The 16,355-nt window shown below is 42.4% G+C and overlaps 1 protein-coding gene and 1 long non-coding RNA gene across 3 annotated transcripts in view; one reads left to right on the top strand and one right to left on the bottom strand.

Moving 5' to 3' along the window:
• Positions 1-5,729: 5,729 nt before the first annotated feature.
• LOC127612153 (uncharacterized) lies at positions 5,730-10,084 on the top strand. The gene is made up of 2 exons (XR_007965612.1): positions 5,730-6,024; positions 7,220-10,084. It is a non-coding gene; the product is annotated as an uncharacterized LOC127612153 (long non-coding RNA).
• Positions 9,603-16,355, bottom strand: part of gdap2 (ganglioside induced differentiation associated protein 2) — a 40,402-nt gene continuing 33,649 nt past the window's right edge. For both annotated transcript variants that reach the window (XM_052083033.1, XM_052083032.1), the window contains exon 14: positions 9,603-11,175. In XM_052083033.1, coding sequence (XP_051938993.1) covers positions 11,143-11,175 — 33 coding nt within the window. In that variant the 3' untranslated portion in view covers positions 9,603-11,142. The remainder of the gene's footprint in view (positions 11,176-16,355) is intronic.

The raw sequence follows: 16,355 nt of genomic DNA, 5'->3' as shown, positions 1-16,355 counted from the left end.
GGGAAATAAAATTTAATTATGTGTTTGTATTTGTATGCCTGTGGCCAAGTACTGTGTGTGAAAATGTAGGAAGATCAAGGGAAAGTAAACTACACTACATAATAGTTTCATGACTCAGGTGGAATACTTTTACACTGCAATGAATTTCTGTAAATTTATGGTGAATTTACATGATTTTTAAAAAAATTATTTTCATAATAATTGCAAAATACAGTTAAATAAATATTCACGTGTAGCAGGTCAATTAATAGCTAAATCAGTCAGTTAACTAAAAGTGTAGATAAGTGATGTTTTACAGCATAATACAGGGTGACCCAAAAAAAAAAAAACGGGCCCCAACTCTAATTAGGCCCCGTTTCTTAGTGTTTTGTCCGAATGAAATGAAACCTTGGCCATAACTAGTTTATTATATTCAAAACATCACATCAAAACGCTAGGGTCTTTGGTGTTTTTTTTCTCCGTTCTACAGCATATGTTCTAGATGGCCTCCATTTAGCTCCGTGCATTTCTTGAGGCGCAGCACGAAGTTGTCCATGACATTCTTACAGACTGAATTGGTAATGGCTCTGATCTCTTCCCTGATGGCTTTCTTTAGTTCCGTGATGGTTCTGAGTTTCCCTTCGTAGACTCTGTCCTTAAGATAGCCCCAAAGAAAATAATCAAAGGGCTTAGGTCCGGGTTATGGAGTGCCCACTCAAAATCAGTCTTGAGACTGATCACTCGGCCTCCGAAGTTCTCTTTCAGCCAATCTTAGGACAGGTTTGAGAACTCACTGGCAGCATTGAGGTTCTCCATGGTCCCATACTTCTCAAAGTGGTCCACCCGGTTCTGAATTCTGGTTTTGGATGAAGCCTTTTCACATTCGAACTGGCGCATGAAACTGTCCTGGGTTTTCTTAAACGAGCCTGTCTTGTAGTAAAATTTAACACAGTGTATTCTTTGTCCCAGCTCCTACTGGGGTCTTGTAAAATAAGGGCAATCGGTGAATAAATAAAGGAGATATGGATTGTTGTAAGTTTCTGATGTAAGAACACTACCTTGTTGTATTTAGAAAAATAGTCAATGTAGACTTGAACCAAAGAGGTAAAAACTGTCAGTGTCCAGGTTTTGTTTTGTCTGCCTTTTGTTGACATCTTATAATATTTTCATTTATTCTGTTTTACCTCGTCAGACTGCTATATTTGGCATAGGAAGCTCTTTGCGACTTAGCAAGCTTGAACTCAAATAGCTAACATTAGCAATCCATTAATGACCTTTGTCAGGTGTGTTCGCAACTTAACACTCACTGATTTTTATTTTATTTTACCAGTGATGTTGTGTTGTTAAAGTTTGGTTTGGAATGCCTTTTCTTGTTGGAATACAAAAGTGTTATTAGTCTTAAAAGTCTGCTGAGGGATTAAAGTACAGCAATGTTATGAAGTATATATTCTCTTGTGCTTTATATCTGGAGTTCTCAGAACGTGTTACTTTAAGGTTTTGATCTGATTTTCGTTTAATGGCACAAACATTTAATCAATGTTAAATCAGTTCACTGATTATTATGGGTAATGGCTTTAGTGTGAGTGCTATGTACTCTGTCATTCTTGATTTTTGAAAAATATATGAGTGATTGTTGACTTGTCAGTTATTCTCCTTATTCTCCTTCGCTAACTTAACATGCTACTTTTTGTCAGTTGGCACAGACAGGCAAAGAGTGGTGCATGCATGTTGCTGGATGCGTTTGAGATAGAATTAAGGTAGAAACACAAGCACAATTTTGGTCAAATACAAGAAAATTCATGTCACGCATGTGTCAGTAGTAGGTAGTTGGAATTGTGAACGTTACCTGCTGCCATAATAAACCCGAGTTATCGAAGGACATGCGTCCTACAGCAATATTGACTTGCTGCTCAGTCCCTAATTTCAAAAGCGCTGTATGATGCTGTTAACTTTTTTTTTTTAACCCACATCACGACCATCTCAAGAACACAGAGTGCTAACCGCTGAGCTGTAACGTGGCCGGAAATCAATTAGCCAACTGTCATGTACTATAATCCAAAGCACAGTAGTATCCATTGACTGATCCACTTTATCCTCACAAGGGACGTGGGGCGTGCTGGAGGCTACATCTTCGGGCAGTAGGCGGGGGACACCCTGAACCAGTTGCCAGCCAATCGCAGGGCACACACACACACACACACACACACACACATACAAATATTCGCGCTCACAGTCACACCTTAGAGCAGGGGTGTCAAACTCATTTTCGTCGCCGGCCACATTTAAGTTACCGTTTCCCTTGGAGGGCCGTTATGACTGAAACCAGATCAAGAAGTCAAGAATAACTGTTGATTCAACTCTTGTTTAAGTTACCATCACGGGAGGTTTGGTCACAAGAAAATGCGTAGAATATCGCTCTTACTTATTACATGTGAGAATGAACATTTTTGATAGACATTTTAGAAAGCATCATGGAACCTGACATGTTTGATCTGCTTTCGCGGGCCACCTAAAATGATGTGGCGGGCCAGATCTGGCCTTGAATTTGACACCTGTGCCTTAGAGAGTTCCATTAAGTGCCACACATACTTTTGGAATGTGGGAGGAAACCAGAGTACCCGCAGAAAACCCACACAGGCATGGGGAGAACATGCAAACTTCACACAGGAAGGCCAGAGCTGGATCGAGCTGGAGACGTGATGGGCCTCAGGACCGCCAGGGCCAATCTGACATGAGGCATCAACTGGCCAAGAGTCAATATTCAAGGAGGATTGCAAACCAGTTCAAAGACACCAGGAACCTGTGAGGAGGGATGCAGACCATCACGGACTACAAGCCCTCTCCGCACAGCTGCGACAGCTCCAACTCTCTGCTGAACAACCTGAATAACTTCTTTGCTCGTTTTGAGATAGACAACAACACCCCAGCACAGAAGACTCCACCCACTCCTGGCGACCAGGTGTGGGCTATCCCCAGGATAGTGTGAGGCATTCCCTCAGAAGAACAAACGTACGGAAAGCGGCAGGTCCTGACAACATTCCTGGTCGCGTCCTGAGAGACTGTGCTGAGGAGCTCACAGATGTTTTCACAGACATCTTTAACACCTCACTGAGCCAGGCTGTTGTCCCCACTTGTCTCAAAGCCACCACCATCATCCCGGTCCCGAAGAAGTCGTCCCCCTCCAACTACTATGACTACCACCCGGTCGCGCTCACCCCATCCTCATGAAGTGGTTCGAACGGCGAGTCATGCAGCACATAAAGTCTGCCCCCCCCCCCCCCCCACGCCCACCCTGGACCCCTACCAGTTTGCATATCGGCAGAACAGATCGACTGCAGACGCCATCTCCAACGCCCTCCACTCAGCCCTCACCCACCTGGAGACCAAGAACTCACACGTCAGAATGCTGTTCATCGACTTCAGCTCAGCATTCAACACCATCATCCCACAGCAGCTCATCCACAAACTGGACTACTTGGGGCTCAACACCTCCCTGTGCAACTGGCTGTTGGACTTCCTGACGGAGAGACCACAGGCAGTTCGGGTCGGCAGCAACACCTCCAGCACCATCATGATGAACATAGGTGTGCCATAAGGATGTGTGCTGAGCCCCCTCATCTTCACACTGCTGACCCACGACTGCACTCCTTCGTCCAGCTCCAATCTCTTCATTACGTTTGCAGATGACACGACTGTAGTGGGTCTCATCAACAATGACGATGAGACAATCTACAGGAGTGAAGTGAGCAGGCTGGCCTTGTAGTGTGTAGACAACAATCTCCACCTGAATGTGGAGAAGACAAAGGAGATAGTTGTGGACTTCAGAAAGACACACTCCCAGCATGCTCCACTGACCACAAACGGTGCCACAGTGAAGAGAGTGAGCAACACCAAGTTCCTGGGAGTGCACATCCTTTGAAGACCTTTCCTGGAGCCACAATAATCACTGGTGAAAAGAGCCAACCAGCGCCTGTACTTCCTCCGCAAACTGAGGAAAACAAGAGCCCCGTCCCCCATCATGCAGACATTTTATACAGGCACCATTGAGAGCATCCTGTCCAGCTGCATCACTGTGTGGTATGGTGCTTGCACTGTGTCCTGCCAAAAGACTTTGCAGCACACAGTGAGAGCAGCTAAGAAGATCATGGGTGTCTCTCTCCCCCCACTCGTGGACTCCCGTCTGACCTGCCAAGCCATCCAGATCGCAGGTGACCCCACCCACCCCTCTTTGGCCTGTTGCCGTCGGGAAGGAGATTGCGGAGTCTCCGTACCAGAACCAGCAGGCTCAAAAACTGTTTCGTCCACCAGGCGGTCAGGAGACTCAACTCCCTCCCTGCTCTGCCCATACTCCCCGCCCTCTGCCTCTGCCTGACCCCTGCCTCCTGTCGCAGACTATGACTCTCCCCTCATTATCCGACATCTGCGTATTGCGTATTGCACAATGCACTACCTCACTTTACCTACAATAGCCACAAGTGCCATTGTTTATGTTGTTTATATTGTTTATATCATCTATACCAGAGGTGTCAAATTCATTTCACATGGTGGGCCACATACGGCCTCGGTAGATGTCAAGTTGGCCGGACCATTAAAATGATCCAATACTTTGCTATAGATAACCAAAACAATATGTATTTCCTTTGTTTTGGTATAAAGAAGCACAAGAACATTAGGAATACGTTGAAATTTAATGAACATATCTTTTACAAAACATTTCATGAAGCACCTTACATTTCCTTTGACAAATGTGCAATTTACTTTTATCATTCACATATATGCGTTGCAACTGATCCCACTGATTGTACAAACTTTAACAAGTAATTGGAATTGAAAAATATAGTAATGCACTTTAAGATTAAACGAGATTTATAAAGAAAGTAAGTTTTAAACCATTTACACGTGCACATAAAATCTAAATGCAATCCCTGCCTGCACCTTACAAACTAAGGAGAGCGTCTGCTGTCATGGGTCTGTCTCAGTGACGGACTGAGGCTGCTGTTGTCTTCTTCGCTGATCAAAAGCGATCAGTTGTTTGCTGATACTAGCGGATACTCAATGAATTGCACGTTACTAAAATATTAATTATGTGTCTTTTATGCATTTTTTTCACTTTTAAATTATCCTGCGGCCCTGATTGAACGTCCTTGCGGGCGGAACCAGCCCACGGGCCGTACGTTTGTTTATACTGTTCAGATTACATATTATGTCTTTTTTATACAGAGTAGCTGCTATCGTTTCTTAGCTGTGTGCGTTTAATGCACAGCATGTTTTCATGCATATTTGCACTAAGGATTGAGCGGAAGAAATTTCATTTATGCTGCATTTCATACATAAAGCATAATTGACAATAATGATGACCTTGACCTTGAACTTGACCCTGCATCTCCGCACTGTGAGGTCGACGTGCTAACAAGTTGACCATTGGGCCACCACACAGAAATAATAATAATAATACATTTTATTTTTAAGCGCCTTTCAAGACACCCAAGGACACATATATTAAATAGATGCGGTGTCAAATTACCACCGCCACCCACAGTTATCCTATGGCAATATACTCTCATTCAAAATACAGTACTACAGTAAATATTCCCATCCACTGAATTCTATGGAAAGGAATATCCTTCACCCCCAATAAAAACCTATGCATTAACATTTTGACTACGATATTACGTGCTACCGGAACTTGCGTAAGCGGAAATTCCACTGCCTGTAACCCGGATGGAGGTGTAATTCTGCAGAAGCTTAAATACACGTAACGCCCACCCGATGCGACGGAAAAGACACAACGCTGAAAAAAGTTTTCACTTCGCGTTTTTCGATCATCACATTCTAAACGACGACGTGCATGTGAGATTTTATTGTTGTGCGTTTTACTGTAATTTTGAATGATTTTAAGTTTTAACTTTATTCACTTATGTCCTGGAGAACGCGGCACTCTCTTAAAAGCAGCACCCACTCGACATGACCGAGGAAACGTGTTCGCTTCGCTGTTTTCATTCATCAAATTCGAAACGAAGACGAAGAACTTGGAAACTTGGACGTGTAAGCGACTTTTTATTGGCGTGCGTTTTACTGTAATTGCAAAAGATTTTAACTATAAAAAACAAGACATCATCCAGCCACCATCCAGCAAGGAAGCAATGCAAATGGCAAAAAAAATCCTTCAGTATGCACAAGAATTACCAGACATCGGTAATCAACGGAACAGTGACTTGCAAATTTGCTTTCACTGCATGTTACTTCTCCTTGAAGGAAGTGTTGTTTTTTGGTTAATAAATTTTTGCACTTTATTTTATTGTATTTAAATCCAATTATGTTTTAAAAATATTTTATATGAGTAAATGATCGAAAATTGCTATTATTTGATTTTCTTGTAAGTAAATTTAGCCTACTTTTGCTAAAAGAGAAAATATGGGCTTTTGATGGCACCTTCAATAATACCGGCTTCTTTCATTCATGTTATGGGTATTTTTATACAAAGGAAATTTTTTTCTGCCTGTTGAAAATTTTACTGACAGAGCCATAAGAAAATGTTGCTTTATTTATCTGATAATATTGGAATGTATTTGTCAGGTTTTCAGTCAATTAAGTTTGGTTCAATAAACTATATGTGGTTATTTTTAAATTTTTCAATGAACATTCGATCAGTCCGGCCCTCGGCTTGCAGCTTAATTTTTTATCTGTCCCCCATTTGACTTTGACACCCCTGGTAATGGGGTCAAAAATCAGCAACCAGAAACAAATTGCATTCTCATTCATGCATCATCATTGTCACTTTCAAACATGGTCAGAGTTGGCACATTTTCTGCTTGCTGCTGAATAACAAAGTCCTTTTTTTGTTTTGTTTTTTTGACCAAGTTGCCATGTGGCAATGAGGCCCGGTCGCTGATGCGAACGCTCGAGTTCTCTTGAAGGCTTCCGCACATGATCAAGTTCTGTTTGCTGTTCTTAACTTTCTGAGTCTGCGTTTGATTTGACATCTTGGGTTGCATCAATGATCTGTGAGGTGTCGACACGCTGGGATCCCCACAGCTGATTTGTTGCTCAAACTGGTCCAATCATTGACGCTGGGAACCCTTTAGTTCATTGGTTCCAGATGAAAGTAAAGCAAAAAGCTTCAAGCTATGCCAAGGCTCAACAAAAGTTTTAGATTAGTCCTGCCTAACTTTGAAAGTACGAGAACGCAAGAGAAAAATGAACAGATGCGTATATGTCAACCCTGTTTTAAATTTTGCAGGGAGGGGCTCCAGCACACCCCACACCCCTTCAGGGTAAGCGGATCAGAAAATGGATAGATGGATGGATTACAAAGTGGTGGAAAACAATGGTATTGAACGTTTTGAAGGACTTCTTAAAATTCTAAAATCAAACTAAAATGTTTCTCCTTGGTTGTGTTGAGAAGCTTTTTACACAGCTTTTATCATTTCCCTTTTTTCCACATCAACTCCAACCTCAGAAAAATATTTCTTCACACATAAAGTTAGTTTTATTTGTAAAAAAACACGACTGTGTTTTCAAGTGTAAACAGTATTGTATTGTTCGTGTGCGTGTTAGATACTCCAGGTATGTTAACGCAGGTCAACAGCAAGCCAAACTCATTTATTCATGAGCTAGGAAACTGAGCGTCTTGCTCCTTATTGCGGTCTTCTTGACGGAGTACAGTGAACAACTGTGTTATCAGCTCAATGAAATGTAGAGTTATACTGAAATGAATAGATTTAAAACATGCATGAACATCCATTAAATAAATACAATACAATTCGTCTGGTGTTAAGCAAAAGACATAAATGCAGCTCAAAGTGTGACAAACAATGATAAACAATGCGTTTTCGCAATACGTTCGCATGCTAATTAGCTTGTTAGCACCGATTTAGTATCGTCATTACGTCGTTAGCAGTACTCTGAGCTAGCGAGTTTCAATGACAACAATTGAGGGAAAACGATCTCCGAAACACATTTCTAAATAATTCTAAACACGAGCAGACTTGCAGCCATTGCTTTCGAAGGTGAAACGAAAGAATATAACTCAGGAGGACCAGTTGCAAGTGACTTGCAACGACCACGGTCAGGCTTTCTGTAACGACTCGTCTGATGAAACACGGCGTCTACTACCCACAATGCGCCGCGATAACTAAATGAATATTCCAAACACAATGACCCGAAACTTTACTGTAGGCAGAACAAGTATCATTGTTGACCACTGTACCATGACGCACAATTTGAATATTAACTGCGCTTACAGTACACCTGGCCCATATGTGCTCACCGACTGCTGTATGTGTCCATACGACAATACGATGAAGGTCAGATGACGACATGATAGCTGTAATTAGTTGTAAAAAAAGAAAAAAGATAATCACCCCCCCCCCCCCACACACACACACATGCTGAAACGCAAATCATGCCCACAAAGAAGGACAGTCACTGGATGTGTGCTAGTTTTTTGTTTTTGTTTTTTAAAGCCCCTTCGGTCCTTGTGAGGACAAAGCGGTTCAGATAATGGATGGATGTATTTAATGAGCCACGTGTGCACTGTGCTGCTTGGCAACCTGGTCATCTCTCAATTATCAGCATGTCCTAATGAAGCATTCAGTTATGAGATGAGATTTAACCGCTCTCATGAAAAAGTGAATGTAAAACCACGCGCTCCTTGTAAGTAAGTAACCTGGCGATATTAACTGCGCACACACGTCACTGGCGATGACTTCGATTCGTGACCAGGTCGATTCGTGACTAGTCAACTTCACAATCAATGTATGCCATGTTTTCCAAATGGATTTCTTATGGAATTGATGTTTCATGAAAACTCCACAATCGGAACATTTTACTTTCATGTGGGTGACTACGGTTGATCTCTTCATCTGGGCAAAGTCCTGCTTTCTCTAAGTAGTTTACGAGCTGCAGTAGCTGAACCTCGAACGACATTACTTACGCGTTAAAGCGACTGAAATTATGAAATTGTTACAATGTAGTCTTTTTGCGCACATCTCCGTCTTTGTCAAGGTGAACTTTTCGCTTCTGGTGGATGAAACATCCAGTCTCCTTTGACAAGCTTCCACAAATTTTACAGCCCGCATGGGTGATGTGAATCTTTCAGGATCAAGTGGCGGTCCACCTCAGGGGTGACATCACAGCCTGAAACGATAAAAAACGTGTGAACCCATTGCCGCAAAGTTCATCCAAAAGTGATCTTGGTCTGGCTCGAAGCGCTCTGACATCAAACATCAAACGAGCGCGGAACTTGGAAAGCATGCTGGCATTTTCATTCGCGAGTATTTTCAGAGCTTCTTGCGAAGGATCTCATATCATGCCATTGGACACATTTGCCACTTACGTGAAACCTTTTCTTCAGGCTGCCTGGAAAGCCGACACATTGCCACCATTTGCAGCGTCACTTTTATGTACGAACAGCATTGGTACTTCACAAGGGCAGACACAGAAATCGATCCAGCAATTTTCGGTCCGAGGAGGTCGTGGAGAGCCCCTTTTACACCGACTCAAGTCTCCATCCCGGTGGAAACCACTCGCAAAACAACAATAGAAACCAATATCTTCCACATTTGGGGTCTTTTGAAATATCAGCCGGTCTCCAACGTCACACAAGAAAACAAAAATGAAAATTCGAGCAGATCATTTTAATCAGAGTATAAAAAAAGTTGACAATTAACAGTTGAAGTAAAATGAAAGGAAATATTTTAAAAGATACATTTGCAAGAAGGCGATTTGGCTCATAATCAGTTCTAAACTATTGTATGTGGGGGGTAGAGGGAAAAAATGACCAAGACCTCCAACAGATTTTATTCACTCTTTCACATTGTTGAGGAAAACTTAAAAATCTCGTCAGGTTTGCTTTGGTAAACCTCCAGTGAAAAAACACAACCTTTGAATTCAGTCTCAAGTGTCGAGCTGAAAGCAGTGTGAGGTCATGTGACCGCTATCCATTTCTAAAGAGTTGTGTTGGCGACTTTGTTGTCACACAGACCATAAAACAGCGGAATGTATTAAAGTACTTTGGTGTTTTTGATTTGCTATTAAACAAACACACCCTCTCCATTGCCGACTGGAAGAAAAAGAAAAGTGCCTCTGTGTGTGTGTGTGTGTGTGTGTGTGTGTGTGTGTGTGTGTGTGTGTGCAAAACACCCAAAAAAGTGAGCAAATCAAAGTGTCACTGTCAATGGAAACTAAAGACAATTTCCTTTCAAGTGTAAAGTCTTAAAGCAAAGCGTCGCCAAATTGGTGGAATAGGAGGAGCAAAACCAAAGCGGTTCAGAGGACAATCAGGCAGCTTGGAAACCACTAGAGTACTAACGATAAAGCGATGACAAGAATTTCGACTTGTGAATCCCAAACAAAGAACATATTTGCCATAAATCTGTCATCGGAGTTTGATGCCTCGACACAAAAGGCGCCGCTTGGCCTGACTCTGCTCTGGCAAAATAACGCTGAAGCTGGAAGTAGTAGAAGCGTTTTCAACGGTGACTTACGTTTTTGAACAATTCGCTACAAGTTAGCTGACTTTACATTTCTCATCTGGCTATCCAAGCTGGAAGGGTCTTAAAAACATGGAACATTTGTCTTATTCGCTGGACTAACCTTACAGATGTTGAAGAAAAGCTTGCATTTGAGGTCATATGATATATATATTAAAAAAAAGTCAGATTAGACTGAAAGCTTGGTGACAATTTGTGATTTTTTTCCATGATTGGAATGGAAACGATCATTAACATGCTACAAAATGAATCTTTGAGTGAGAACTGCATTGATCGCAACAGAAGTCAGTCAAACTTTTGATTCTCATTCCCTGACATCGGCTGTTTAGAGTTCGCAGACTGATAGGCTTGTGGGCATTCCGACTGAAAACCTGATATGACACATTCTCAATGTCACGTAGCACCAGATCGCTGACGTCTTCTTCCTGCATGATGACCACCCACCCAGCCATCAAGCTGGCAACTTCCGAGTCAGATGAGATATTGGCCCTCTGGTGTGTTTCCAGGATGCGGACGCCATACAAGCACCACCAACAGATGGACGATAGAATTCATGTGTATGTCTCTGCACAATGTAGATCAGTCCCACAGGTGGATTGAGGTGGCAGTCGAGCGCAAAATATTTGTAAAATGGCTTCCAAAACTGATTTAGACTGTACTTGGTCAGCCGTCACAGGCCGGAAGACTGGGAACGTCTGTTCACCTGTAATTGAGAGAACAGAAACCAGGGTTATAAATGAAAGAAGAAAAAAAAACAATTCAGTGTCTCTCTCCTCTGGTAAAAACCAAGTGCAAGGCTGAAGAATCTGCTAAGTTTGCAAGAACTAGGACTTCAAAGGACTCCTCTGTGAGACTCGTGGCGAGGGGGGAGGAGGTGTTCTATGGATGACTGTCAAAGTCGATCCCCAAAAACGAGTCTCATATCAAGGAACTACACATGCTGTACCACCTCGCTTAATGAAAGAGAGATTAAAAAAGAAAGGACATAAGTAGAAAGAAAAATATATGTATAACAAAAGAAGATAATTCGCTAATGAAAATCAGACATTGCGTTTGAATTGTGGTTCATTAGAATTACGGGGGTGGGGGGGACAGGTCTGACTATGATGGTACCCAGAGATCATTCATTCATTCATTCATCTTCCGTACCGCTTGATCCTCACTCGGGTCGCGGGGGGTGCTGGAGCCCATCCCAGCCGTCTCCGGGCAGTAGGCGGGGGACACCCTGAATCGGTTGCCAGCCAATCGCAGGGCACACATAGACGAACAACCATCCACGCTCACACTCACACCTAGGGACAATTTGGAGTGTTCAATCAGCCTACCACGCATGTTTTTGGAATGTGGGAGGAAACCGGAGCACCCGGAGAAAACCCACGCCCGGGGAGAACATGCAAACTCCACACAGGGAGGCCGGAGCTGGAATCGAACCCGGTACCTCTGCACTGTGAAGCCGACGTGCTTACCACTGGACTACCGGGCCGCCCACCCAGAGATCAGTCCTTCTCCAATAGTTGGGCGCCCTCCCCCGTGCAACCCTTGCGTGACCAATAGGAACATGCTTTTTTTTGTTGAAGAACAAGAATAAAATCAAGAAAAATAGTTTGTTTTACTCATTTGTGCTTTGTTGGTTAATGCGTTTTAAAATTTGTGTGCCTGAGTTAATGTTGCTGATCAATTTGAATTCATTAAGATTGGTTGATCACATTTTATTTTTCGGTATTCAGTACAATGGTTCAATTGGTCAGCGAATAAATATTTAGATTTTAAATCCGGATTTATCTTTTGTTTGAATTTCAGGCAAATTGATGCACTTTCAATCTTTGATTGCAGACAAAATAAAAATAAAAAAAGATAAAAACAATACTAAAGTTATTCTTTAGTGTACACTACCTACATTTCTCTTTTTTGTTATGTTAATAAGGATGAAGTACAGAGCTGTACTTAAAAATTTACCGCAGAAGTGATACTATTTATAGTCAGGGTAGAGAGCTGCGGGATTAGTTGTCGGAAAATGTTTAGTCTTACTTCCTTGAGGAGTGTAACAAAAAGAAAAAAAAATTGAGAAGCACTTCCTCGATTGAAGACTGAAAAGAATGTGACGTTTGGGAGATGTTCAACCGAGGTGTGTCCTCTAATTAGCCACCAATTTGCTCATGAAGTGTGGGACAAAATACCTGACTAAGTTTCATTGAGCCACCCAAAGTGTGATCATTTGCGTCTTATCCATTGATGACAAAGGCAGCTCAAAACTGCCAATTACCACGCTTCGGCAGAGAGCAATGTTAGATGACGTGCACTTGCCTTGCATTTGTCTTTTTTTTTTTGGTTCCATTTTCCATTATGGTCCATCAACCACATCTGATAAATAAACTTTTCAATTTCTTTATATCAGGAGAATATGAAAATACAAAATGTAAATACAGTAAAACTCCTCTAGAACGAAACCTACAAAAATCGAAAACGAAAATCCCCCCTTATGTGAAAAAAATCTTCATGCATTAACAGAATTCCCATTCTCCTGCCCCCCATACGACAAAACCCCCTCGGTTGCGTTATACAAAATAATTTTCTCTGCTCCAGCCTTGCAAAGACATTCACTACAACAAAGTCTAATCCAACAGTGACCTCTACTGTTTTGCTCGGAAACGGCAGCAGCAACCACCACCCTGGTTTACATAGTGAACAATGTTTATTTCGGTCACAGCTGCGAGTTTCCTGGACTTAACATACTCATAGCTGCTCTGCCAATGGCTTACCGAGCATCATCCTGGCCTCCGATTGGCCAAGAGGGACCTCACTGTCTATATACTGAAGCTGATACTGAAGCTAGATCCGTAGCATCCGATTAGCTGCTAATGCTAAATTGCTTATGGCTCGACGGACATTCAAATAATCGAACGTTTCTATCGAATGCTTTACTTGTTATCATGCTAAAAACAGCCATGGGACGCTTCGTAGTCTTGATGGCTGATAGAGAAATCTATGAACAGAATTGCATCATGTTTAAAGTTTCGGTTAATTTGTGCATGTCTGGACATGCTCAGCGCAGAGGTGTCGGCGGAGGGCCTTTTCTTGAGTAATCACGTCAAAGCAAGGGGGGCGAACAGATGGAAGTAGGCGAGATTCAATGACAGAGTGGGAATAAACAAATTGGGAACAGAGAGTTGTTGAATACCAAAAGACAGTTTGGGAACAGCTGTCGCGCCCAGGTGCACATTAGTCATCAGCAAAGTCTGTGACTTGTGTATTTGGGTAGATCAGATCACTACCGAGGGGCTGGACCGGGGGACGCGGTATGCAAATCTCTGGGGTAGTGTCTTTCTTGTATTTTGCAATAAAAGTTCGAACCGGCGGAGAGAGGGAGCCGAGTGTGTATCATCGGAGTAACTAAACCGTCGTTCGCTCTCAGAGATCCGCTCCTGCCGATCCACTCCCGCCGATATTGAAGACAATTTTCCTGTGTGCCGAGTCATTTCTTTAACTTTGTCCGAGAAAATCTCTGACAATCGCCATAGCTAGCTCTCGAAGGCAAAAACCTTACGCTAACTGGAGCGCTAATGAGAGAGAAGCGCTCCAGTGAGCATCAGGTGTTTAGCCTTCGAGAGCTAACTATGGCCATCGAGGACTACGAAGCGTCCCGTGGCTGGCTTAAAAGTTCATTGCATGCCAGGAAGTATTTGTTATTGTTAGATTCAGACGAGGATGGATGTGGCATTGCTAAAATGGCTACAAAACGGGCCTGGCCTTGGATGTCAAGCAGCTAAGACAAAAAGAGCTCTGATGCTGGAAGAGAGGGTAAGTGATCGAAATGAAAGACGGAGCAAGCAAAAAAAAAGACATTATCCAAGAAATTGATGTAAGTGAAAGTGAATGCTGATCGTAATTTTGCAATTTCTTTCCCTTTTTTTCTTTCTACACTGACAATATGAAGTGTCAAATACTGTAAGTGTGTGCTCATACTTATGCACTCTTGGAATAAAAATAGAGTACACATACGTTTGTGAGTGTGTGTACATATACGTGTATGTGTGTGCTTACATCTGAGATAAAATTTGCTACAGTGAAAAAAACCCTGTTGTGAAAAATTTCTTGCCGCAAACATGACTTCCTTGTAGAGGAGTTTCACTGTCCAGCTGGGGTTGAATTTTTTTTTTTTTAATGTGCTGCTTACATTCACTGTGCGCTGAGAGCAGTGCACAAATGCTCACGCACGTAGCTCAGAGGGAACACTGACCTGAAGTGCAAATTTGTCTGTCTGACTTCCCATTGGCCCTCATCAACCACAAAATTTGACCTGCTTTATGAGTGGTCTTTATCGGTGGAAACTTCCATGCCATACAGACTTTGGAGTTCAGCTGTTCCTCTCTCACGTTGCTAATCACGTTTTGTGACAAATGTTGTATGATGGAAGCTCTGCGACGATCGAGACTTCTCTGCACATTGATCACTAAACCACCACATTTCTTCCAACTGCCTGTGCTTAATTAGACAAGTACAGTGGAGTTCAGTTCTAAAAGAGAATTTTTGTATGGCAGACCCAGTGCTTGAACAAAACAAAATTAAATGTTCCAAGGAGCCAGGAATGCAATGTTGCACAAGCACAGCGTTTCTCAAAGAGTGGGGTGACCCTGGGGTGGGGGTGGGGGGGTGTTGACCTCGGGGAACATGCTTTAGTTTTTTACTGTCCTAAAATAACATGCAGTTGCACCTCCACTGCGTTAGGGGGCAGTGGCGCTCTCATTGGCATAGTTTGCGCAGCTATTGTATACAACAGGGATGGGCACCTTAAATGCTAGAGGGGCACCTTAAATGCTAGAGGGGCCACACTTTTAATCAAAACAATAGTGTATCAAACTTTCCCAGAAAAGCTAAGACTTGAATTTTATTTCATTTAAATCCATAAACATTTGGCACACGGTGTAAGCCTTTTATGGGTTTAGGGACACAAACGCTGGCATTTCTTCTTTGCATGAGTTTCACATTATGTTTTATGCAGCGCCTTCTCACCATTGAAAGCCATTGAAAATGGTTTTTATGGACCCTTACTCGGGTCCAAGTAACATGACAAGCTCAAGATTGCTGGGCGCCAATGTCAAGGATGAAGCCAACCTTCTTGAACCAGAATCAGATGCAAACATGATTTGTTTGTTAGCTGCCGGCCTGGATCTAGGCAATTCACACACCATTGAAAGTTTCCTCCTCACGGGGTGCTGTACTTCAGTGAGAGCAACTGGAAGAGCAAAGCTGGCTCTTCACACACTTGAGCCCTGGAATTGCATTTAAAGTTATTGATGTGTTATCTATGACACACAATCTATCTCATACACTCACAAAAACACCACCCACATGTACAAATTGACTTATTGTCAATTCATTGCTTTTTTCAGGAAGAGGTGAAACCGAGATAACAAATTTGATTAAATTTAAGTGAAAAACGGATTGCTTCAAGGTATCTACAAGGACACAAGAGAAAACTCATGAAATTGCCCCACCACAGACTCATGATTTTCGACTTCTGTTCGGCAGCAAAGAGCTAAGAATAGGGGGTATGGTGGGACTACGCCGACAGGATTCAGCAGGGGGTAGGTGAATCTACCAAATAAGCAGGATTTTTTTGTGAAGGGAGACCCATTGAAGTCTTAAGATTGGGTCTGAAATATTCAGACAGAATATGTAATAATAATAATAATACATTCCATTTGCAAGCGCCTTTCACAACACTCAAGGACACTGTACAACCAAGAGCAATAATAAAACCACAGATAAAATAATAAACAAAGAAAGAAAGATTTAAGGTGGATAGGCAAGTCTGAATAGGTGGGTTTTGAATATGGAAAGAGAGTCAATATTACGAATGTTGGGAGGAAGTGAGTTCCAGAG

The sequence above is a fragment of the Hippocampus zosterae genome, chromosome 12 (genome assembly GCF_025434085.1).
Source record: "Hippocampus zosterae strain Florida chromosome 12, ASM2543408v3, whole genome shotgun sequence".
NCBI classification, from domain to species: Eukaryota; Metazoa; Chordata; class Actinopteri; order Syngnathiformes; family Syngnathidae; genus Hippocampus; species Hippocampus zosterae.
Note: the sequence above shows the minus strand (reverse complement) of the source record. Positions and strands in the feature narration are given on the sequence as shown.